The 24,827-nt window shown below is 50.5% G+C and overlaps 1 protein-coding gene and 1 long non-coding RNA gene across 3 annotated transcripts in view; one reads left to right on the top strand and one right to left on the bottom strand.

Moving 5' to 3' along the window:
• Window positions 1-1,169: 1,169 nt before the first annotated feature.
• On the bottom strand, window positions 1,170-4,145 carry LOC129783974 (uncharacterized). Its single transcript, XR_008746189.1, has 2 exons — window positions 2,267-4,145; window positions 1,170-1,319 (listed from the first exon to the last, which is right to left on the bottom strand). It is a non-coding gene; the product is annotated as an uncharacterized LOC129783974 (long non-coding RNA).
• A 395-nt stretch (window positions 4,146-4,540) lies between these two features.
• The window catches only part of MAP2K6 (mitogen-activated protein kinase kinase 6), a 55,323-nt gene continuing 35,036 nt past the window's right edge, over window positions 4,541-24,827 (top strand). Inside the window, exon 1 of one of the 2 annotated variants that reach the window (XM_055796343.1) lies at window positions 4,541-4,840. In XM_055796343.1, coding sequence (XP_055652318.1) covers window positions 4,825-4,840 — 16 coding nt within the window. In that variant the 5' untranslated portion in view covers window positions 4,541-4,824. The remainder of the gene's footprint in view (window positions 4,841-24,827) is intronic. The other variant, XM_055796344.1, reaches the window with a different exon arrangement.

The raw sequence follows: 24,827 nt of genomic DNA on the forward strand, positions 1-24,827 counted from the left end.
CTTCAGAGCAATAGCTACGACACCTTCACAGTGCATGACCTGTTGGGAAACCTGTGATTTGAGTCCCAGAACCTGGTTTTAGTGTTCAAGGATGTAAAAGAAGGTACCGGAGGTGTTTTGGACACCAGTTTTCCTTCTCTTTCACACCATCTGTGGTTACAACAGTTATAAACCACACGTGACTGGCATCTGAATTTTCCAAACAATTCTTAGTGATGGGATATGAAGCAGGGGAAAACATATCCCTCCCCACTGAGATGTAAGAAATTGCAATATATAAACTCTGACAACGGTCATGCAAGAGTGAAGAGGACAACTCTGCGAAGCTGCACCCCTCGAGCTAACTTTGTTTGTGGACAGAGATCTGGGATTAATTTTTGGGCTGTCGATTATCCACAAGCGAGCGTTCGTGCAAACACTGAAACTGAAGCCTCTAATTGTATTTTTACTGGACAAACCCACCACATGACACGGCTCGCCTTCCAAGCGCCCCGATCAAAGCAAATGCTGGAAATGAAGTCGTGCCTAAAACAAATACATATTGCGGGGCAAATCTCCTGTTTACCAATGCAGAGAGGAGATTTGTCAGTAGCGTCCTGAAACCACAACACGCTGGTCCAATTTCTCCACAGCAAATTCGTTTCTTAGCAATGAAGGAGCAAGCTAGAAGGAGGGATAAACAAACCGTAACATGTATAAAAGTCAAATTACTATATACAGAGAGTAAGTACTGGAGAAATAGTTATGGCCAGACCCAGATGTAGAAATCAGATCCCTTTGTTCAGACCTACGGATTGCCCCTAGCAGTAACTCCCTCCCCTCCCAGCTGCTCTCTCCCAGGCGCTTTGCAGGACAGCTGCATTTCACACCATGCACTACTCAATAATCTACCTCCTAAAACATCACCGCACAGGGATGCACACGGCAGGGCACTACTCATTGACACAAGATGATTAAAGTAGCGTTCCTAAAAAATTTACTTAATACATGTTGGGAGACATAGGCTCACGTAAGGCACCTTGCTGGCCCCGGTGCATCGCCCCGCAACCTTTAGGCACATAACCATTTGCAAAGAGATTCTGCTGTTCTGCTTCAGCAGCTGCTCTCGTGAACTGACTGCTGCACAGCAAATCAAAATGTTTGGCTGTAAAATAAACCAGCAACACAAGTAGTGTTTAAAAAATGTATTTAACAAGCCATTGGAAGAGAAACGTCCTTTTCCACAGCTTGGAAGCACCGCTGACCGGAGGAGGAGGCGATTTGAGCAGCAGAGATGGGCATCTGAGCCTGTTACTGGGCAGGAGGAGGGTGAATCCTTCCTAGGGCAAAGGAGATCTGGTCACGTCTGCAGAATTTAGACTTAGAAAAGATTCACCAAGGGGAAATGGAACACTGAGCTTAAAGGCTGGGCACTGTGCTGGAGCAGTAGTGAACAATAAAGATAATAAAGTGTTTTGGTAGCACTTGAGGCAGAGCTGATGGTAACCTGGTCGCGGCACCGTGATGCGCCGAATGGAAGCTCAGTCACAGAATCCTGGAATCGTTTAGGTCGAACGAGACTCTTAACATCGTCGAGTCCAACCATTAATGCAGCACCAGCAAATTACATCGGGTCACCCACCGACACCCCCACTGGGCTCTGGGGCACGGGCAGGCATCCTGCAGTGGCCAGGGAAGGCTGCAGCCCTCACCGCCCGCCCCGCCCCCCCCCAATCCCCCGGGGCAGCCCCCGGCCTGGGGGAAGCACTGGCCCACCTCCCCACCTCCCCAGCCACACTGCCAGGTCCTGCCCAGACTCATCCACAGCTGAACCTCACACACCCTCCACCCCCCACTCCACAAACCCTTGCACAGCACATGACAGACAGACAAGCCTCTGCAGGTCCCAGGGTCAGCCTAAACCCATTAAAACTGAGAGAAAATTTCCCTGGGCATTAGCAGGGCACTGCACAAGGGTGCCCTGATTCCGAGGAAGGCAACACTGCAGCGGAGCCCCAGGTCCCTGCATGCCTTTGGGGAGAGGGAATAGGAAAAACATCAGAAAACAATTAAAATGCGCTCTGTGCTGTTTGCTGGCTGCCAGTAGGGCGACACAGGTTTTGCTGTGCTGTCTGAGCTTGTTCGTGTGACAGCGACATCCCAGAGCACCTGATGGCATCGGGCAGCCAGCAAGGAACGCGGCTAGCACTCCGGGAAGCCGCAGAGAACAAGGACTCCATCCTCTATAGGACAAAATCCCTTAAACCAACCAGGCTTCTCTTCTCACCCGAGGGATGGTCAAAAACTTTGTGGAAAACCAAAGGAGCATCCCTCATTTTGCACCTGCAAATTAGACCAACAAAAGTTTGTTACAAACATTAAAAGCCAATTAAAAGCTATAGCGTTGCTGCACATCTTTATCAAGGCAAGGCCTCCGGGCCACGGCTGGCTCGCTACAGCAATCCTCGAAGGCTGCCCCCACTCCTGCTAATTTAGCTTATAGCTACTGAATTTTAAAGCTGCCATTTGTAATGTGTTAGTTAAGGGTTTGTCAGAATTTCCATCGTAAACCTTTCATTTGGGGGATTTATTGCTGGGCTATAAGGATCTGCTCTGGCAGCAAGTTTGGCAGGAAGGACCACGTACAGCAGCACATTTCCCTCACCCCGCAATCACTCCCATCATTAGAAAGTTACACAGATCCCTAATTGAGGGTTACAACCTCCTTAAGACTCCTTACAGCTACAAATGGCAAAATCCCCGAGCGACGCCAGCCCAGTGCGAGCTCAGCCGCACGGGGCCGGCTGGCAGACGGGGCAGCACGAGGACATGGTGTGAAAGTCAGCAGCAAGACACATTTTCCAGCCCAAGGGAAAAGGGCACTGGGAGCGGTAGCGCTGCTCATGATCCCGGACACACTCTCCGCGCAGCCTTTTCACTGGATTTTATCCCTTTGCCATCAGTGTTCCGCTGGTGTGTGAACAAACATCCTTGGCACTTGTTTAGCCGTAAGGTTTTTAGAGCGCATATTTCTTAGCACTTACATGTTTTTTATTCCTCCAGTGTTCCTATAATGAAACATATATTTAATGTAAAGCACTGCTTTAGGAAGGTCGATCTTTTCCTTAGGGGCTTAGGGTCCCTATGTACAGAAGGGGGTCCCCACCTACCACACCCCAGCGTACAGCTGCGCTTCTGATCTGGACAGCATCCCCATCCTGGGGGGATGTCACCGCATCGGCTCCACTGGCTCTTCCCACAGGAAAACCCCATGAGCCCGCAAGGGCCGTGCTGCCCGCTTCAGAAAACATTCCATTTCAGACTGGGGATAAACTTGCTTCATCTGATCTGCCTGCGAGGGGAAAAAAAAACAAAACGAAAAAATGAAAAAAAAAGAAAGAGAGATGAAGAAATTGCTAATGTTACATAAGGTGACTAAGAGCTGTGGTTAAGCCGGGGCACCACGGTACTACACACAATGTGTAAGGCCCCCGGCATCGCATGAGCACAAAGGAAGATGTTTCTCTCCAATGGATCCTTCAACATCTAAACCTACTGGAAACAAGATGGACCATGTCTTTTTGCCTTTTTCCACTCATTTTTTCCACCCTGGTCTGTCCCTCTGTCACCGCGGCACACTAGAACACGGCATGGCCGGCGCAGGGTGATGGGTGCTGAGGCTCTGCGTGCACCCACGTGTTGGCAGCACTGGCCGGACCCCAGCACGTGGAGGGAGCGATGGGGCCGATGCCATGAAGACCCCTGTGGGCAACGCTTCCTTGCTGCCATCCCAGCACGGCCACGGCCACGGCCACGGCCAGCCACAGCTCCTGACCCGCAGCCGGCCCTGGCCCCCCCAGGAGCCCCAGGATGCTGCTGGGCAGCACCTTCGCTGGGGGGCTGCCACCCTCCCTCCAGCCGGGTAACAGGAGGAGGAGCAGGAGGAGCAGGAGGAGCAGGAGGAGGGTATCCTGCAGCCACCACAGCCCACACCATGCCGGCGGCGCTGGAGAACTGCACAGCATGCAGGCAGGGGCGCAGGCAGGCAGGGGCGCAGGCAGGCAGGGGCGCAGGCAGGCAGGGGCGCAGGCAGGCTGGCAAGGAGGCAGGCAGGAGTGCAGGCAGGGGGCAGGGAGGCAGGCAGGGAGGCAGGCAGCGGTGCAGGCAGACGCACAGGCAGGGCCCTTGCTCCCTCGCAGCCACAGCAGTCCGGTGGAAAAAAATAAAAATGAAGGCGAGCCGCCGCGCTGGGGTGCGGAGCCGCCGCCGCCCCGGGGCTCCTCCGCGCATCACCCTGACACCGCAGCGCCGGGCGCCCGCCGCCGCCCCCTCCCGCCGCTTTGCGCGCGATTTGCGCGCCCCGCGCGCCGCCCCTCCACCCCTCCGCGCGCCGCCCCCGCCCTCCCCGCGCCGCTCCCCCCCCCCTCCGCGCGCGCAGCCTCCGCGGGCGCGCGGCCCCGCGCCGCCCCCTGCAGGACGCGGCGGGACTACAGCACCCAGGCGGCCCCGCGGCGGCCGTCGGCAGCGCGCCTGCGCACTGCGCCCCCAGCTCCAAGTTTGGAGCTTTTAGCTGCCAGCCCTGGCCCATCATGTAGGTGCAGCAGAGCCTTCCCTACCATTGCAAGCAGGGGGGGCGGAAACCCCCCGCTCTGCAAGCTGCCCTGCAAAGTGTGCAATTGCACGGCCCCCCCCGCTGCAAGGAGAGCTGCTGCAGCAAGTCAGGAAAACTCCAGTTGCATGAAGATTGAGCGCTTGCAGTTTGCATCTTTGTTGCAAAACTAGCTCCAGAAGAGAGGCAAGGCAAAGTCTTTTGTGCTCCCCTCCCCCATCAAAGCAAAGGGGAAAATGTCTCAGTCGAGAGGTAAGGCTCCTACTTCTGTTCGTTGCAGATATGCAAAAAGTCGTGCATGCATTTTGAAGTGCATGCATGCATTTTTCGGGATGCAATTGCATTTTGAAGTTTGAGGCTTTCAATGGCTCTCAGTTGCATTTCCTGTTTAGTATGTGCCTTTTTGCAGCCACACACACACTCACACACACAGTTCCTGTAAGGCAGGGCTTGCAGTTCAGCTGTGCATTGACGTTATTTGAATTCTTCTGCGGGGATTACTGAGCCCTTTTTGCCTTTTGCACAGTCAGGACAGATAAAGGGTGTTAGAGAGCAGATGCATTCGCTGCCGTATAGCTGCATGCAAAATGGGCACGGTGCATGCGAATTGCAGCTAATTTCAAGTGCAGCATTAAATGAAACTTTTGAAGAAGTCCGTGGACGAGATGAAAGGTGCAACTTGAGTGGAGTTACCACGAATTAAATATATCCCTATGTTTCCATGGGAAAGTATTGTTCTTGTGCCAGGACTGAGATCATTTTCCACCGATTTCTTCCCCCCCCAATATTTGGTAACTTTTGGTGGCAGGCAGCAGTGTGGTTTGTAACACCAGATCGCTAAGAGCATGCACCAGGGCTGCTTTATTTAGCATTTAGGAGCCCGAGCTCGGCACTTTGGATGGAGCGGGAGGGGCGTATTTGGGTAGGGGACAACAGTGATTTATTTTATTTATTTTTATCTTAATTTTTTCTTGCCAGCGTGGTGGTGGTGGGTAATCTTGATCTTTGCTTTTTAACTTGATGATTATTCCGGGGTGGCTCAGCCTTGTGTCCTGCAAGGGGGTGGTGGTGGTGGGAGGAGGTGGAGAATTTAATATTGCAGAAATGCTGTGGGAATGCAATAGCCCCTGCAAGACCAAGTGGAGATGTTTAAGGAGGAGTTGCTCCGGCCATTCATTGTGAAAATAGATGCACATATGTCAGCAGCCGGCTGCACGGATGCAGGCTTTAGAGCTTCTTTTAAATGTTTGGACTTGATATTGCAGCTTGGCTCTCCCTGCATTTTGCAGCCCTCGCACATATTGGGGAGCAGGGGGGGTGAGAGACAGTGCATGGCCCGGTGGGAGAGTGGTTCCCAAACTGGGACTGGGGCTTTTTTTATTGCCGTTATTTTATTTTAAAAAGACATCTGTGAAGTCAGTGGCCTTCCACTATAAGCCTTGCTGGGAGGGCATAGGAAGGAGGTGCTGTCACAGCTCTTGCCACACAGTTTTCCTTTGTAAGAAAAATGTAAAGTTGTTGTATAATTTATTCCTAATTTGGGTTTGCTGCAGTCATCTTTTCCAGCCAAGCAGAGAATTGTAAAAGTTTCCAATAGAAAGAGCCAAGGAAGTTTGATAATGCAAAGTTGAACCAAGTGATACCCGCAGCACGCTGCCGCTCGCAGGAGGGTCACCGTGAGATCCACGGAGGGGCAGGGGCCGGGCAGGGGAGCAGCTGCTTCCCGGGGGTCCCTGGAAAGCCTCGGGGTGGGAAAGCCTGGCCACGCAGGGCTGGTGACGGGCAGGGACCTGTGCTGGTGGCCCTGCAGCCCACCCTCCCTGGGTGCGCTTAGCCCCCACGCTCGCCAGCACTGGCCTTGTCCGTCCTTCTCAGTACCGGGAAAATGGGAAAGTACGAGTAGCCAACCCACAAAACACGATCCCGATGAATGGCATCATTCTTGAATCTGTTTTCCCGTCCATCTCACGCTCTGCAATACAAGTGTCTAAGTTTGAATTCCTTACATGGATAACTTTTCCAAGTTCAGTTGTTCAGGCTGAGGTTTTGCTCGGGAAGGGGTTTCAGCTCCAGGGTTTGCACCAGAGGTATCATTCTTCAGGATGAATTAAGGGAGGCATAATCTGCATTTCAGGATCGGCTTTCATGTGTTGCACAGGAGGTTCCTCCTCAGCTTTCTAAAATACTGCACAGAGCTTCAGCCAGCTGCTAAGCCCTCTCCCTGCTTTGAATCATTTCCAAAGTTGTTCTGAGAATTTGCCAGAGATTAATTTTTTTTTTTTTTTTTAAACGCTGCTTGTCAGGGGAGCATGTAATCAGGAGGGTTATTCCCTGATAAGACTTAGTCCCTGCAAGGAATCCCACCTAGCTGCAGGGCAGAACTGCACCTCAGACCCTGCCTGTGCCATGCGATGAAGCGGAGGGAGCTGCTTTCTGCACAACCATAGCATGGGCTGTAGGAGATAAAACTCCCTGGAGTTGGGAAGCAACAGTTCCATTCTGGCCCCTTCTGCAGCAGAAACCAGTAGATGCCTCCAGCATCGTGCTTGCCAGTTCCCAGCCACATTACCTGCTGGACTCCCTAAGACTTTGCGGTCAACAAAATACAGGTCAAGTCAAAGGCACCACTGGGTGCAAGCGCCTGCATTTCACCCCATGCTCATTTCTACCTTCGTTCCCTCTTTTATGTTGCAAAATAGGATTTGTAGTTGGATGGAGCAACCCATAGTAAATAAGATTTCTCCAAGCACTGCAGGGACCTGCAGCCCGTTTCTCACCTTCAGAGAGGAGCCCGCTCCGGACAAGTGGGACTCGATGTTGGTGGTAGCTCAGAAGTTGTTGAATCGTTGCCCAAATACGGCACATTTGGCTGTCATGACTAATAGGATATTATTCTGGAAGAGAAAAAAATGCGGAAGTCCATATTAATTACAAGCTAAACGCAGTTTGAGGCTATAAATCTGAACTCTCGTGACAGCAGATATATTCAGGAGTCTTCCAAATTCATTTTAATGGGGGAATTATTCACTCGCAAAGCCCACATCAGAGAAGCAACCTGCAAATATGCAAATTTCTCCACTGAAATAAGGGAAGGGGAAGCAGCTCCCATTAGAGCACTAATTCATAAATAGTATGTTGAAATGAGCTACATTTAACTAAATGTTGCTGTCCATTGATCTCATTCATAATGCTTAGACTTCGCTGTTTCAAGTACAATTTTTTGTGCTCTAGCTGAAAAGGGATACAGAGATTACGAGAACCACGTCCCACGTGATGCTGGCTGAACATGTACCCTATGGACTTTGACCAAAGGCCCTGCAGCCCTGCACCAATTCAAAATACTACATTTTATGTAAAATGCTCTTTTTTTGCCCAGCTAGAATTCTCAGTGCAACAGATGCGAAGCCTAAATGGTAGTGTGGTTTTTTTGTTTTTTTTTAAATCCTAGGTAGGTGGCAGGTTTTTGCTAGTATAAAATTAACCCATAAGCAGTGTGAAGCTCCCGTTGGTTGTGCAATGTGCAGTTTGCCTCGTCAGCACCACCTCAGCTTCTCACCATTAACACACTCCCATGACATAGGTGCTTGGCAAGGGCAGGCTTTGCAAGAGCACGGTGAGCAAATCTGTGGCATGGGCAGCGAGGTGTGAGCCTAGCAAAGCCTGGTCTAGCAGCGGCACAGGCAATTTCAGGTAGAGTTGTTGATTTATTTATTATTTTTTTTTAAGGATACCATGTTGAATTAGTATTTCACCCTGTTGCATGCGTAGCCTGCTCTGCTATACCACCTGTGGAGGTGCCTGTGTACTTACTTTGGGTTAAGAGGGGGCAAACGCTTATAAAGAGGTTTAAAAGTCTCATGCGGTGTCATGCTGGAGGAATTAGGCAGCATGGCCAGAAAGAAAAATAACTAGTCAGGATAGAAAGGATGAGGCTAGAAACGATGTCTGACATACGCCCAAGTCACTGCTCTGCACAGCTGAGCAAGAGTTGCTGCCTTTTGCTGCCTGCTCCCTCTGCGTTGCACAAGAGGGGCATTTGCTTGCAGCACTGCTGGGCTGCGCAGGGAAGGAGCTCTCGCCCCCTTCGCCCCAGAGAGCATCCCCAGGGGTGGTGCAGAAACCTGAGGGTATTTGCAGGGTACCCCATATCCTGATGGGGCACAGCAGGCGGCAGCACGCTGCCCAGGGCAGCGGCTCCCTGGTGCTAAGCAGGGACAGGAACAGGATTTAAAAGCTCAAACTATAGAAGTAATTATAGCAATAAAAGCGGTAAGTTGCAGGGGAAAAAGGAGCAAAGAGCTGTTTTCTCCTCCCAGCTGAAACAAGTTTAGGTGCCTCACTGCCACAGCGTTTGTCATTTACTTCAGTCACCAAAAAACCCCAAGAGCTTCCTTTGGGGTGAATTCCCTCCCATGACACATACACAAGCTGCTAAGGTGAAGCAAATGCTACTCAATTAAAACCACAGGAGTAATTTAGAGAGATGAGACACTTCATTCCTCCAAGAGTATTGGCATTAATGGAACACAATTACCTTCAAAGTCACATGGCAGATTTGCAAATTCTGTGTACTGTGGCTGCAGATGTACAAGATGACTAAAAAGTTGCCTTTTTACCCAAACAATACTTGCATTTGATGTCACTGGTCCATTTTCCCCTGCTGAAAAGAGCCCTAACAACACCTGTAGAAGCCTTTCAGAAAAAGGATTTAAAAACAACACATCTGAAAAAAGCTCCCAGCCCTTTTTTAAACTGAAAAAAGAAAAATAACATGGGAGCTTTGATAGCTCAGGAGTGGGAACAGACTCACACCCTCCTCTATGAATGCACTTGGAGGAGTGCAGTGTATGTTACCCCCAACTGCTGGGCACGGTCATGATTCCCAGCTCTTTCCCATGGGGTTCCCTGCCTTCACCCCATGAACTTGCATTCCTAATGCTCAGCCTGCCTGCAGGTCCCCTCCTGCTCCAGCAGAAAAGCTCCTGGGGAGATGCGGAGCACCCATGGCAGCTTGCTGGGCTGGGCACAGCATCCCAACAGCAGCAGGTAGCACAAGCATTCCCGAGTAAGGGAGAGGGGTAAAAACCAGAGCACACGGGTGTCCCTTGCTGCGGTCACTTGTGTTTTGGGATTCAGTCACTGTATTGTACGAGTTGGCAGTGTGGCCACCAACAGCGTCATTATATAAAGTGTTGAGTCAGTCTCCGGTGGCCAGATAAATTGCAGGACTGTTCTTTTAATTTTAGACATGGGCAGAGCTATAATTAAAAAAAAAAAAAAGCTTCATTACCTGTAGAGTTACTTAGCTCCCTTCCTTAGGGCCTGGCTGGGAATAGTTTGAGATTAGCATTATCAGCTAGAGCAATGTTAGCAGGAAAGCAGGTCTAGGACCCTGGAGCTGTGCCATGTTAGACACTACGATCTGTGATGGCAAAGTGGTGAAGGCCGTTCAGTGCAATTTCCATATCTACGCATTGTGCAAAAAGTTGGGGGTTTTTTTGCTTTTGTTTTCCAAATCTACAATATTCTGCATGCAACAAGTGTGACTGGAAGGTACCTTCTGCTCAGTAAAAAGCAATTTGGAAAGAGGAAGCCCAGGACTCTCGCTTGTAGAGCTTTCTTTTGCCTCAAAGCTATTCTTCCTTTTAAGCTATAATTCCAAACACCCAGTTGATGTTTCAGAGGGTGCATCCCACCATGAAAGCCTATGGGGTGCTGAAGCACTTCTGAGTCATCTTTACTTTGGAGATGTTGCAAACAGATGCTGAAACATCCTTTATGGAAGCACCAAGAAGCCACTTGTGCATCTTTGGTCTGTTGGTGCTGGCAAAACTGCAGCTGAACCCTGGATTTACATCCCATAGTCAAGCAAGGGCCTGAACATCTATGGGTATTGTAACAGCAGCATCAGACCACTTTGGGAGAGGTCTCTGGGGTCAGAGGTACTCAGGCTACTTCCCCCCACCCCCGCCCCAGTTGCTGTAGGAGCAATGGCTATGGCTTGCTAGGCTGCTGCAAAAAGCTGAGTGCAGTGAAGCCCAAGGAGCATTGTGCAAACAGCCAGAGGGAGCAGCCTTGGCAGCCAAGATAGAGTTTCATATTTGTAAGAAACATTGTGGAGAGAGAAAGCATCCCCCCCCTGTTTGAGCAGGAAAACTTCATCGAGCAAAGCTGATCCAGTTTCTTGCTGTTGCTGTTTTGTTAGCCTACTTAGCTTGCAATTTTATAATAGAGGCTAGATTTTCCTAGCCTGCACCCAAGCAGACCAAAAACCATTAGAAGAACTGAAGCCCAAGCAGCATCCACTTTTACTGCACTCAGATGAGACCAGTGGAAAAAAAACAAACCAGCAGAAGTTGCAGATGAGATGCCAAAGATAAGGCATCAGTAGAAAATAAGTACAGGACTCAACACTTCACTGTGTCTGCAGCAAGAGGCCTTTAATGAAGGCTGAATCAGCAGAGTCTTGGTAGCTGCTTTTGAAGGAGAATGTTTTTTCTAAACAAAAAATATGTAATTGCACTCAATGAAACAATGCTTATCAGCGCCAAATGGCCTCAGAGCATCATCTGGCTGTTCTTCTGCAGAAGACCCAGGCAACGTGATTTTGTGCTTCTTTTCATTCTGTAACGGGGTCTGACCCCGAAGTTCTCCATTCGGGTGTTTTCAGCAGGGCTTATTTGACACTCAAGCAACAAGTTATATTAGAAAAGTTACAGCTTCACTCCATGTTATCATTCCTCTTAAGAATGTTTATTGCTTCTCCAGTAGTTCAAGGTCAGATATAGAAAGTGACTCAAAGTCTTTTGTTGGTCTGACATCTCTAAAGTAATGGAAGTCCCCATCTGGCAAAGACAAACCTTCCCAGGGTACAAGCATCAAAAAGGAAGGGAGAGAGAACATTTTAAAAGCAAACCCGGCATTGATTACTGACTGTCTTTCCCTGGACTTGCTCCATTATATCTGCTCGCATCAACCCAGCATCTCCCATCTTTCATACACAGGAGCCCCAGTAAGAGCCCGCTAGACTTGCAGGCTCATGCAAGTACCTGCATGCCGGAGGTGAAGCATTCACTTGAAAACCAGGGTACACAAGATGAGAAGGTCCTTTTAGCACCGGCTCTGTGTGGAGGGCTTGCACAGCACCTAATACTGCCCTGGGCACCGGCAACTTGTTCCAGGGCACTTCTCCAGTGCTGGCAACTGGCACCCATTTAGAGGCACACTTTCCAGCTTTGATTTCAACACAGCCCTTTTTTCCTAGGGCTGCTTTAATTGCCTACAATTAGAACTAAAACCAAGTTTGGCTTTGTAAGGACTGGAATTGATTTCTTTTTTCAAACATCTGATGATGCTGTGGCCTTTTGAAAAAGAAGTGTCAGCCTGTGATCATTTATGCATCCTACTGCCTAGGGATTAAAGGCCAGATGTATGGTATTTATGGTAGTTTCATTCAAGGAGTGAAACACCTGTAGGAGCTGAGAACAGCTGCCCCCCCTTCTTCCAGTGAAATGAAGGAAAAGGCAGGGACTTATGCTATCATCAAAATGCCAAAACCCCTTTGGGCAGAGCTACATCTTAAGTAGATTTGTTTAAGCACCGAGCCTCAGCCCTTAGCAAAAATGCCTCAGCAGAAGTACAAGCCACAGCACAGGGCGTTTGGCAGCCCTGGTGGGACCCTGAAGGTACAGCTGGTCACCCCAGCCCCTGCACAAGAAGGGCATGACCTGGCCAGCTGGGACTGAGCTGTTAATGAGGTGCAGACAGAGATCTGACCTTGATTTCCAAATGCCATGCAGGTTTGCAAGCTAGCAACAGGACAGGGAAGCTGCAACAGTTCTCATCCTGAAGTTTTGCACATGGAGATGTAGACTTAACCTGCAGTCGCCTCTTGCAGGTTTGCTTCTCTGAATAGGAAGATGCTGATGGTTAACATAGCATCACTCCCAAGCAGACCTCAGTACTTACGCGTGCTAATTAAATGCTTTCAAAACCACAAGGCTGACCTTCACTGCATGCCCACAGATTTTTCTCTCATTTAACAATCAGAGGGTTGACAGAGTAGCCTATTAAAGGAGTAGAAAGGCAATGCTCTAGATACTGTTGTTTTTTAACCTGTTCCAAGTGTCTTCTGCTTTTCATCTGTAAGAGAGGGAAACCACAGTCACCTGATAACCCACCAGGAGAAACCAGGCTGGAGACAAGGAGTGCTTGGCTCAAATCAAGCACAAGGTCTGATAAAATAGCAAACATGCTTAAAACTGAAGTTTACTGTGATATCTATGCAATAAGCCATAACAGCCATTACATGTACAGGTACTTACGTAACCAGAGAGCCACTCTATGTGGCATAGAGTTGTCCTTTGGGAGATGCCCTCTAGGAAAAAAAAATAAAGGCAATTAACAAAGTCTGACTTCCCTACCTTTCCCAAGGACACCAGTAATTTGCTCATTGCTAATAAAACTTGGGATGTCTCTACAGAGAACTTGAATTCCTGCCAAGGAATTGGTTTCACGAATTAACTAAAAGACCAGATCAGTGCAGTGCACCGCATGAAAGGACATCACAGAACAGCCCCCGACAGAGCAGCATCTGAACTGGAGGGAGAGCCTGAAATAGTCCCTGGCAGCTGGGGGGGGGTGCCACGGACGCTGCTGTGAAAGCTGATCAGTAACGAGCTGCTTTCTGAAGACAAGACAGACTGAATTTGCAGCAGGCACCTTTTTAGCAGAGAGAAGGACCTGGGCTTGTACCTCGCCAGGTCTCTGTGGGGCGACAGTGCAGGAGCATGCCCTTGCTTGTAGCCACCCGAGTTAGGCAGCCCAGCAAGCTTCCACGTAGCATGTCTTCAGTTTCATTCATGTCATTAGGCAGCTTCCTTTATAGCTAAGCATGTGGTTGGGTGGTGGGTTTTTTTTTTTCCCTTTCTTTTTTCTTCCTCTGAAAAACATTTGGTACTTCCCCCGCAAGAAATCAGAAGCTTTATGTCTGATAAGAGGCTGGAACAGCTTCCTGCAATAGGAGAGCATTCCTCCTCTGCTCTTCCTGCGGACCTCAGAACAATGCCAGCGCTTCCAGCGTCAACAAGCATTTACTTTACCTTGTAGCACAGTCATTTAGGGCCCATCCTGTGCAAGCATCTCCCCAGCCAGCACCTCCTGTGAAGGGGGGGGAGGCTCTTTTTCCAGGAGCTTGCTTTAAAAAAGGCATTGCCACAGCTGAAACACAAGGAGCAATCTGGGAGATTGAATCAGAGCCGATTCAGAGCAGCTGTAGCCAAGAAGGGCCCTCATTTGGACGAGTGGGGTCTGAAGAATTTTTTTCTTTCCCCTTGAAAGAGAAGCTAAATAGGTTTTTTTTTCATGCTCTGATCTTGAAACGACTTGTGCACATGCTAGACTTGGAGCATGTGAATCCTTTTACAGGAGTCAGTGGGACTGAATGTGCTTGGGATTGAGCACACACAGAAGAATTTACAAGGCTGGGGATGTATTTTGTCCTGGTTGCTAAGTAGGATGGACATTATGGACCTGCGTAGATGATTTATACTACCCTGCTTTCTCTTGGTTTCTTTTTTCTCATTCCTGCTTATCTGTTCTTGCAACTTAGAAAGCAGTATCGTATGTGCAAGTGTGTATGTCTATAACTGAAACTACAGCCTTGAACGTCACACAGGGAGTTCTATGGAGGCTTTGACAGAAAGTCTTATAAAGGGAGTTGTGTATTTACAGCTCCTGATTTAGAAGGCTGGGTGGAGAGATGTAACCTGACAGCGTCTGATCCGTGTGGACATATGTGGACAGAAAAAAACCTGCTTAGTGGTGTCAGGGACGCTTTATGGGGAAAAAAGTATGAGACTTGCTGGCCTCTGCTACAGTACTCTGCCATAATGCATTACTTCAGCGTGTTTTCCAAACTGAAATAAAATTGCATGATAGAAACAGGGGAAAGGCTTTTGTTCTTCCCATACTGCTTGTTATACTTTATGATAAGACATACAGGCAAGTGTATGCCCTTAGCAGGTGTCTGGAAGGAGAGCTGCAAGTTCATGCTCTCTGACCTCTGGCTAAAATCTGAACTTTAAAGAGCTTCTCTGGAAGCCCCAAGAGCTGTGCTGCGTCCTGCAGACCTTCACGTGCATGGCTTTGAGCTTCCTGAGCCTTCTCGCACATGCAAAGAAAGATGTGTTGTTGAAGGGGCTGCAGGACCGGGACGTGACGCTCGTGGTCGGACAGACTCGCCGCTGCCGTAGCGGTGGTGGAGCAGCTCCGGTTCTTGCCTCTCTCTGCTGCCGGTGGTTTCTTGGGGCAGCGGCTGTTCTTGCTGGCAGTGCAAAGGGGAGGGCAGTTGTTCTGCTGGAGCCCTCTGCCTTGCTCTGGTGTTGGGGTGGTTCTCCAGCTGCAGTGCTGGAGACCTGGGTGGGTGCTGGGGCTCGGGGGACGTGGGTTTGGCTTTGTGGCAGTTGCCCGTGGCTTCTCGCTGGGAATAGGGCTCCAAAGTAGGACCTACACGTTTGCTGGGAGGCATTGCCAGCAGAGGGAGCATGAGTGAGTTCCTCCCACCTACGCTGGCTGTCCAGAACTGTCAAATACCACCTTTAGTAATTTAGGTACAAAAATAAGCAAATAAGCTCTTATATAAAAAAAAAAAATAGCAAAAGGGAGCTGTCTAATGGGGTAGCACAAAGGCAGATCGGTCAAAGTCTTGACCATGTTGAAAACTTAATCACAATATTTGGCTGAACCTTTATAAAAATTCCCCATGACAAAATGTCAAGCAAGGAAGCAGATCCTCTCCTTCTGTGCTCGTGCTGCAGGTGCCGCAGTGTTCCTCTAATGCAGGAAAACCTCTGTGCGAGATTGCCACCAGATTTCTAATCAACTCCTCTGTTTGGCCTGAGCTGTGAGTGAAGGACGGAGCATGAGCAGCGTATCACTGGGAGGAAAATTACGTGTTGATTTGAAATTCTTCTGAGTGTTATTTGCACCATGGAAGAGGAAAGTGGGCCAAAAATTATCTTCAGTTCAACACTTTCAGTTGAAACGAACAGTTGCCAGCTGCCAAACAGAACAGCACAAGCAGAGAAGTAATTAAGTCTAGAGGTGTCTTGTACAACTTTGACATTATTTATTAAATCTTTTCAACGCAGAGGTGCTATTTTCCCATGAGGATCCACAGGGATTAACATAGCCTTCCTGTTCAGCAGGGACCTTCCGCAGAGGATGCTCGCTAAAGGAATGACTTGTGGCACACTCCTCTGCTTCCGTGGATATTCCCCTTTGGCTCTAGAAGTTATTGTTACTCTATAACTCGCACAATGACCAAGTCAATGGGCAGTTTTCTCTCTATGGATCATAAATTTCCCATTTTGTCCTAAGGTGGCTTTACTCAAGTGCAGAAAATTATAAACCCAAGTTTTATATGCAGCGCATCAGCAGTGGAAGATGGCTGGTAGTGGTGTAGCTTAAATGTCCAACATTTACATTATGCTGAACAAATTAAATCTGTGCTTGGTAAAATGAGACTCCTGCGGCTTCCTGGAGCACCTGGTAACAGAAATAAAACCATATCTCAGATTGCCCTGTGGTATTGGTTAGATTTTATTCTGTCCTGCTGCGAGGGTGATGACACCAAGGCAGATACCCCACAGACAAGGTGCGATCCTGCTCAGCGAGCAGAAGCATTTCTGCAGAGAAATGGAGAATTAACATGTAGGGAGCAGCGGTTCAGAGCTGAATGATAAATAACTGAGCATGCTTTGCTGGGAACAGTGACACCCCACGGGGTCGGTTCGCTGAGCTCCCTGGGGGATTCCTTCCTGGCCCATCACACCCTCCCAATGTCGCAAAGTCCTGCTTTTCTCATGTTTAAGCCTCCTAACTCATTTTGCCTGAACAAGCCTCAGCACTTGCCCACGTAGCTTTGCCAGGGGATGCTACGGGGCAGCATCTCGGGCATGGGAGGGCGATGAGGGGGAGATGCCACCGCTCGCAGAGGGCTGTCCACCAGTGCTCGCGCGTGGGTTGTCCCTTTTGGTGCGTACAGCAAAAAAATGGGCTGAAGCCTGCAGCCAGGTGCCCAGGGGACAGATACTTGCTGCAGCTATTGGAAAGGCTAAGACAACGGTCTGGCACAGCCTTTATGTACGTGTTCCTGCTCAGCCTGGTGCTTAATACATCCTTAATAGCAACATGTACTCACGGTAAGCACATGCTTAAATGTAAGCACCAAGACATCAGAGCCTTCATAGCTGGAGCTGCAGGCCTGGATCGGGCTTCTGAGTCTGCAGCACAGCAGAAATCAGCAAGCGGGTGGAAATGTCACCTTCGTTTTCCAAAGCAATTTGCATTTCCCTGGGCTGGCAGCACATCTGACAGCTCCAAGAGGCCCTGGCGCGGGAGGCACGGTGCTGGTGCTGCTGGGGCGGCTGCCCCTTGCCCGCTCTGCCAGGTGCACGGACTTGTCCCCCCTCGGTGTCTGGGCAGCTGGGGCAGATGTAGAAGCCGATTGTTTTTTTCAGGGGAAATGAAGCTGTGCAGCAGGGTCCTTGCTCTGCCAGTGATGCTTTAAAAACACCTTGCAGAACCCCATGGGAGTAACTCCCAGCAACTCCCAGTTTAAAAAACCTGAAAATCAAAATTGAAACTGGAGGGAGACTTTGAGCAAAAAGGCATCTGTGGGGTGTTTGACAGGGAGGGGATCTCATTGCCCTAAGAAAGTTGGGTTTCGAGGCTCTGTAAAGTAGTGGGGAAAGGAGGTGGATACTCCCTTACTGTGTCAGGTTTTCCAGGGAGCAGTGGGTTAAGAAGTGGAGAAGTATTTCTAGCTGGGCTGGGGCCAGTGGGTTTAAGGCAAGTCTTGTTCCCACCATGACTGAGGCAGACGGGCCACATGCTTTTTGTGTTGAGTGTCGGAAACTTGCTGCTACCCGCTAGGTATTCATCTGGGAAGTTGGTCAGGGTTCCGTCGCTGCATGTGGCCCTTCACTGTGAACTTTTGAGGTGAATTCTTGGTGGATAAGGGGAAGTAGAAGAAAAGCAAGTGGAGTCCCAGGAGTGATGCCCGGCTTGCAGCAAACCCACAGCATCCCTGCTCACACATTGGCTGTGGGAGCTTCAGCCCCTCATCCATGGGCTGCATCGTGTGGGAGCACCCACCGGCACGCAGAGCCTGCCTGTCCCTTGGGAGACTTTCTAGGGTGCTGCCGCTGCACTGAGGAGCAGAGCCCACCCTGCCTTCTGTGCCAGGGGCAGAGCCAGGGCAGGGAGCTTGAAGCTTGGCCGAAAGGCCCGAGTAAGCCTTGCACGCCACGAGGCATGAACGTTTGGAAAGCACTTCACCCTTCTGCCTGCAGCGCTCTGCTTCCGCTGCCTGCGGGCGTGGGAGGCGGCCGTGCTCCTGCCTGCGCGTCCCCCATGCACGGGCAGCAGCCCACCTCCTCCGGCGCCGCTGGCAGGTGCTCTTTGGCAGGGAGAAAATAGAAATGAAGGTAGCAGCAATGAAAGCAGCCGCATCCTTCAAATCCTCCTGCACAAAAGCCCTTTTGTTCCCCGGGTGAATTCCAAAAGCTTTTCTCCAGTTTTGATTCCAGCAAACTCCCACTGCAAGCAGACGGCCGAGGGTTTGAAAACAAAGCAGCAACTAAACGAAAAGTCCCTCATAAAAAATCCCCACGAGGGCCGGAGGCTCTTGACAAACAGCTTCCCTGGCCTGCAATTCCTGTGGATTTCCTAATTTGAGATAAGCAGCAAAGAAAACAGGCTCTGGGATGGGGAGGCAGTGAAGCCAGCGGACCTTGGCAGAGGGAAAATAAGGGCTTGATTTATGGTGACCTGGTGACTGGAGGGAGTGACTGCCCCTGCCACTTGCCTCCCTGCAGCTCCACTGCTGTGATTTCTCATGATAACAGGGGCGAGGGAAGAGGCCACGAGGCTCTGTTGCTCTGTGGCATCTCCACCACTATCGCATCTTTCCCAGAGCAACGGTGGGATGCAGCTGCTGGAGGTGCAGGAGCTCTGTGAGGGATGCAGCCTGCTCCAGTGACGGTGAGGAGCAGAAAACAAAGTCCTTGTTGGCACTGCTTGGAGCCCAGTAAGGTTTCCCTGAGCTGCCTTTTGGCTCTGGCAGCCTCACGTTGGGCAGCTGCAAGTGATTTGCAGGATTTGAGGGTGTCTGAGGCAGTGTGGTGGAGGAGTGGAAGTGGTTTTTCTCTGTGTGTAATGAGGAAGGCTTGGGTGCATCCATGAAATTTAAGTTGATGGGTGGAAAAATAGTTAGGGAAAGCAAGGTGAGAAGAAGAGGCTTTGGTTCCTATAGAATTACTGTCAGACTACTGGAGTTGGGGGTGTGCGTAGGCAAATTGTTGAATTTTGCATTTTGTGTTTTTATACACGTGCCTCCACAGTGGTCTCTGGAGGATTCAACAAGTCTGGAGCATGAAGGCACAGCCCCAGCCTCGGCGCAGGCAGGTGTCTCCTTGCAGCTAAAGGGTGTCAGAAATGTCTCACAAGCCTGGTGGGGTTCAGTGCTGCTCTCCCATCCTCAGCTTGAACCGCCTCCATGGGTTTGGGCTAATACTCTCAGGTGCCAAGGGGAGCGGGACAGTTGTGTGAGCCTGTGCTGCCTTGTGCCCCCTGTACAATGTGGGCAACATCCTTTAGCAGCTGCCAACATCCTCATCCATGGAGGTTCTTCGCTTTGGTGGATGTGAGTCAGAACCCAAAGCAACAGAGGTGGTTTTGTTTTAATTCATTATTGCGGCACACCTGCACACGAGGCAGAGAAGGGACATGCACAGAAACAAATCTTGTGCAACTTCAGGAGTTGGAGTTGAGATCCTTATGGGTCCCTTCCAACTTGAGATATTATATGATTCTATGATTAACTTGCCTGCGGCCATAGATGGGGTTGTTTGAGCTGAAACCGGAGCGTGCACAGCCTGGTGCTCTGTCCCTTCCACCCACCACCTCCTCCCCTCTTTTATCTGATGGATCACGAGGCAGTGCCTGTCCCTGACAGAGCATCTTGCGGCTGGGGTGAATCAGCAGAGAACTCAACGGTTGTACTTTGCAGCTGACTGGGAGATCCCAGCACCAAGGAGGAAAGCGGTGATCCCTGGAGAGCTGTGCAAGGGCAGGGCTGGTGCTGCGGGGCAGCTCGGGGCAGCCGAGCCCCAGCCTGGGTGGAATTGCCGTGCAGCAGCTGCTCCCAGCTGTGGTGCATCGAGTGCCGTTCCTGCTGGGTGTTGGTGCCACTGTTTGCACAGAGATGCTGCTGTTTGGGAGGAGCTGTGCCCTTTCCCCCAGGCCATCGAAGTTTGAGCAGCTGGATGCACACGCCAGATGAGTTCAGCCAAAGTGTTGTAACAGGGTTTTTAATATTAAAGTCTCTTGTGCCCCATGCTGAAAGCCGTAGGCAGGCAAAACTCTCGTATCTTATCATCTCCCACTTACATTAGCTCCTGAAATACAATGGATTCAGGGCTATTTTGCATTGCAGCTGTTTTCTGAAGAAAAGCTGGCTAATCTAAAGGCTGCCTCAGCAGTGCAGGGTGTCCGGAAAGGGCTCTCTCTTGCCTTGTCACATCCACAGATGCCAATGTGGTCCTGGCACCAGCTCAACAGGAACATGGTGGGTGGCCCCATGCTGTGCCTGCAGTTCCCTTGCTGAGACTGAGAGTGATGCTGCATCTGGGCTGGGAAGGGACATTATCTGGAAAAGTTGTTTGTTGCCATCTCCCCATTTCCTCTGAGCTGTTAGCATCGGAGGGGAGCATGTAGCTGCTCATCGTTGGTCTGTGAGCATGAAAATGGGCACTGAAGGCCCCGTTTCCTCTCACATTGGTATTCCTGCAAGTAAATGGTGGAGTGGGGTGCAGGGAACACATCGGGGCAGAGCCCAGTTGGGAAGTGAAGTCCAAGGTCTTGGCAATGTGAAGTCCAAGCCAGTGGGGGAGCCCCTGAAACAGCTCAGTGAGGTGCTGGCAACTTTTACAAGACACAAAAGATCATCCTAAACCCTCATATCCTCTCCCGTGCAGCTGTGTTGTATCACCCCCTCTGTCAGACAGCCAGTTGTCATCTCCAAGCTGGTGTTGGGTACTGGTGTCCCACGAAACCTGCTGGAAGGCTGCTCCAGCGCGTGATTACCCCAGTGCTCCCTGCAAGCTCCTGTGGACTAGAGCTGCAGGGGGACCCAATTTTGTTCGGTGGGAGATTACAGGAGGGTTTAGAGTTTCCCAAAAGCTCTATCAGCTCCCTGCCCCCTTCCCAGAGTCCCTGTAGCGCTGTGTTCAGTGCATGTCTTAGCACAAGATCTCATGTCTAATCTCTATCTAAGTGTCTCTTCCACTTCACACTCAGAAGGTCTTAACTCTTCTACAATTTAGAGATGCACTCTTATCAGAGTGACAAACACACTCGCATAACCAAAATGTGCAGATAGATAAGGAGAAATTGCATCTCTCTGGTTTCTGTATTGAGATGAATAAACACAGCAGCCTGCAGTCTTTTGCAGGATGTGTTAAGAGGAAAATGGGCAGAGTAAGCAAGATTAGCCTGAATCAGGAAATTACCTTCAAAATTGAATTACTGAAATACAGAACTTATTGAACGGCAGGCAAATAGGTTCTGATATTTGCACAGTTTGGTGACATTTCTGTATGTTTCTGCACTGCAGGATCCAGAGATTAGTCTGCTGGAGTCCTTTCTGCAAAGCTTTCTGCTTCGCCTTCTTCCAGCGTTTTGTTCTGGTGCTGTTCAGAGCTTTGCCACCAAACCATCTACGACTGGAGGCCAATCCTGAGGCAGGCACAGAGGCCTGACCTTGTGATTTTACCTTGCAGTGAAGCTGAAGATCTTTGTCTCCATTGTGTTTGCGCCTCGGCAGAGCTGACCGACGTCAGCTGCCGCGAGTTGAAGACGCAGCTTGCTCCCACTCTTGCAGCGGAGACAGCGCTGAGACGCAAATAACCCGGGTGTGATCCGAGCAGATGTTGCACAACCTCTGCCAGGCAGTTCACGCGGTGCACCTCTGTCGCTCCTTGCAAAAGCTCTGCTGTTTTGGTTTGGGGCCTCTTCTGCGCTGGGTTTATTCCAGGTTGCAGGGTTGAGTCAGAGGAGCGAGTTGAGCCCTGTGACGGAGGAAGCCCGGGGCAGCCGCCAGCACGGCTGGGTGCTGGGGCACGGCTGGGTGCTGGGGCATGGCTGGATGCTGGGGCACGGCCGCTGACGGGGCAGGACAGCAAATTACATTTCCAGCATTGCAATATGGGTGCTAACAGTGCCAGCAAGTAATTTGGGATTGACTGGTACATAGTCACTGGGTGAACTGTGCCCAGACCGTGGCACGCCATACTCTTCTTATCTGCAGGGGATTTGGGAATTAAAAAAGAAGGTGGATGCAGCATCATCTGCTCATGTGTTGTGCCAGTGTTTCAGGGTTTTATACAGTACAGATTTCCAGATACTGGTTTTCCACATGGAATTCTGGGGTTTTCTGTCTCTGTATTTTGATTGCTTAGACTGACTTTGAGAAAAGAAAGGATCCTCCTCTGGGCTATGGCTCTGAGGTCATCTTCTCTTTGCCAAAGCAAATTTGGTTGCACTTGGGGTGATGTGTTGGCTGGTTATGTGTCTGGAAAGTGTCTTCAGGAGCAGGTTCCCCTTACTTAGCGCAGTGTGTCTCAGCCATCAGTCAGAGCCAGAAAGGAGATGAAGGGATAAGGAATTGGCTGGGTCATTGCACTCAGAGACTTGCAGTCAATGGCTTGATATCCGAGGGGAGACCAGTGACAAGTGCCTCACAGTTTCTCAGGGGCTGGTATTGGGGCCAGTGCTGTTTGACATCTCTGTTGGTGACACTGACAGTGGGATCAAGGGCACCCGCAGCAAGTTTTCCACCAACGCCAAGCTGTGCGGTGCGGGAGATGCACTGGAGGGAAGGGATGCCATCCCGAGGGACCTTGATGGGTGCGAGAGGTGGGCTCGTGCGAACCTCATGGAGTTGGACAAGGCCAAGTGCAAGGTCCTGCACATGGGTCGGGGCAATCCCAAGCACAAATGGAGGCTGAGCGGAGAATGAATTGAGAGCAGCCCTGAGGAGGAGGACTTGGGGGTGTTGGTTGATGAGAAGCTCAGCATGACCTGGCAACGTGTGCCTGCAGCCCAGAAAGCCACCCGCACCCTGGGCCGCATCCAGAGCAGCGTGGCCGGCAGGGCGAGGGAGGCGATTCTGCCCCTCTGCTCTGCTCTCCTGAGACCCCCCCGCAGCGCTGCATCCAGCTCTGGGGTCCCCAGCATCAGAAGGGCATGGACCTGTTGGGGCGAATCCAGAGGAGGGCAGGGCCGTGAGGATGCTCAGGGCTGGAGCACCTCTCCTGAGAGGACAGGCTGGGACAGCTGGGGTTGCTCAGCCTGGAGAAGGCTCCGGGGAGACCTTAGAGCAGCCTCCCAGTACCTAAAGGGGCCGACAAGAAAGCTGGAGGGGGCTTGTTACAGGGGCACGTAGCGATAGGGCAAGGGGGAATGGTTTTGAACCGAAAGAGGGGGCATTTAGATTGGAGAGAAAGAAGAAATTCTTCACCACAAGGGTGGCAGGACACCGGCACGGGGTGCCCAGAGCAGCTGTGGGTGCCCCATCCCTGGCAGCGTCCCAGGCCGGGCTGGACGGGGCTGGGGGCAACCTGGGCTGGTGGGAGGGGTCCCTGCCCAGGGCAGGGGTGGTGGAGCTAGGTGGTCTTTAAGATCCCTCCAAACCAAACCATTCTATGATTCTGAGAGGCAGAGGGAAAAAGCAAGGAGAAGTGACTCAAGCACTCCATTTAGCCTGCTGGCATATCCAGATTTGGTATGAAATGAAATGTGCTTATTTATTTATTTTTGGAGAAAAGCACCAAAAAGAGGAGTGGTGCACTAGGACTTCAGAGCAAATAAGGGCTGTCCCTGGTATTTCTGCACTTGATACAGTGTTTCAGGTGTGTCCTGATTCTAGTATGCCTTGGCAAAATCCATCACATTCGTTAAGAGTGCTCTTGCCTTTCCTGCTTCCTGTCCCAAAATACGGCTCCTGGAGGGGAAAAAAATAAAATTGCTTCAGTTCTTGGGACATAAAGATTGGAGTTGGCATGCGGACACAGGGTGCAGTGATGGGGCTGGCAACAGTGATGGGAAGCTCAGACCTGGATGTACCAGTGGCCACCAAATGGGCCGGCAGCTGCACAGCACCCAAGCAAGAGGAGGAAAGCCCGGAGGTGGGAGGCATCTCAGCCCCATGGCTGCAGCAGCCTTGGCTCCCTTCTCCGGAGCAGCCCTGAAATGAGTTGTTAAGGAAACAGATTTCAAGTTTGCTGTTTCCAAGGAGGTATTGCAGACAGCCACAAGGGAAGACACATATAAAGCATGTGCAGGAAATGTCCCTGTCCTGCACAGAGGATGTACTATGTTCCTCACTGGAGCATCTCCATTTATCTCCAACCAGTCCAGTTGCTCATGGCAGTGTTCGGAGTGCAGCCAGTGGTCCTTGGCCACCCTTACTTATTGATAGGGCTAAGGGGAGAGCAGCTGAACTACATTTCAAGGAGCAAATAAAGCACAGTATCCACTTTATCTCTTCCCTTGGCCTTTGGTTGAAACTTCAACAGGTTTTAAGAATCTCTTGCACATTAAATTCCTTTTCTGTGCCTTAATAAGGGGTCGGAAAACAGATTTTCAGGCCTGCTTCCACATCACTGGTGCTTACATGAACACCTAGCTTTTGGTTTTCTCTACAAAGTAGGGCTTTGGCATTCACAAAATGGGTGGTGGGCACAGCTCAGCCACTCACCCACCCTGTCCCTGGCACCCTGCTCCGAGTGGTGCACAATGTGGGTTTGTGCAGCTTTACCAAAGGGTTACCAAGACGTGCAGCCCAGGCATGGAGGCAGAAGTGACAAGAGAACTTCCCCTGGCATCTCCCAACCCCAGCCACTGAACCAGTCACCAACACTAGCCTCCCTATCACCTGTAGATCTGTCCCAAAGATATTTTAATCAAAAGAGCATGGTTTAATTCCATACTTTGCCTGTATGGCAAAATTCAAAGACTTGCACACAGACAAAGCCTGTGGGAGGAAGGTGGTGGTGGTACTGGAGGCACTGTGGTCATGCCTGTGGAGATGCCACAACAACCCATGGGAGGGCAAGTGGGGCTGCCTCTGGGAAGTGGCCACCTGGGAGGTTACATTTATATTGCTAAAACCACC

Source organism: Falco peregrinus, chromosome 2 (genome assembly GCF_023634155.1).
Source record: "Falco peregrinus isolate bFalPer1 chromosome 2, bFalPer1.pri, whole genome shotgun sequence".
Classification (NCBI taxonomy): domain Eukaryota; kingdom Metazoa; phylum Chordata; class Aves; order Falconiformes; family Falconidae; genus Falco; species Falco peregrinus.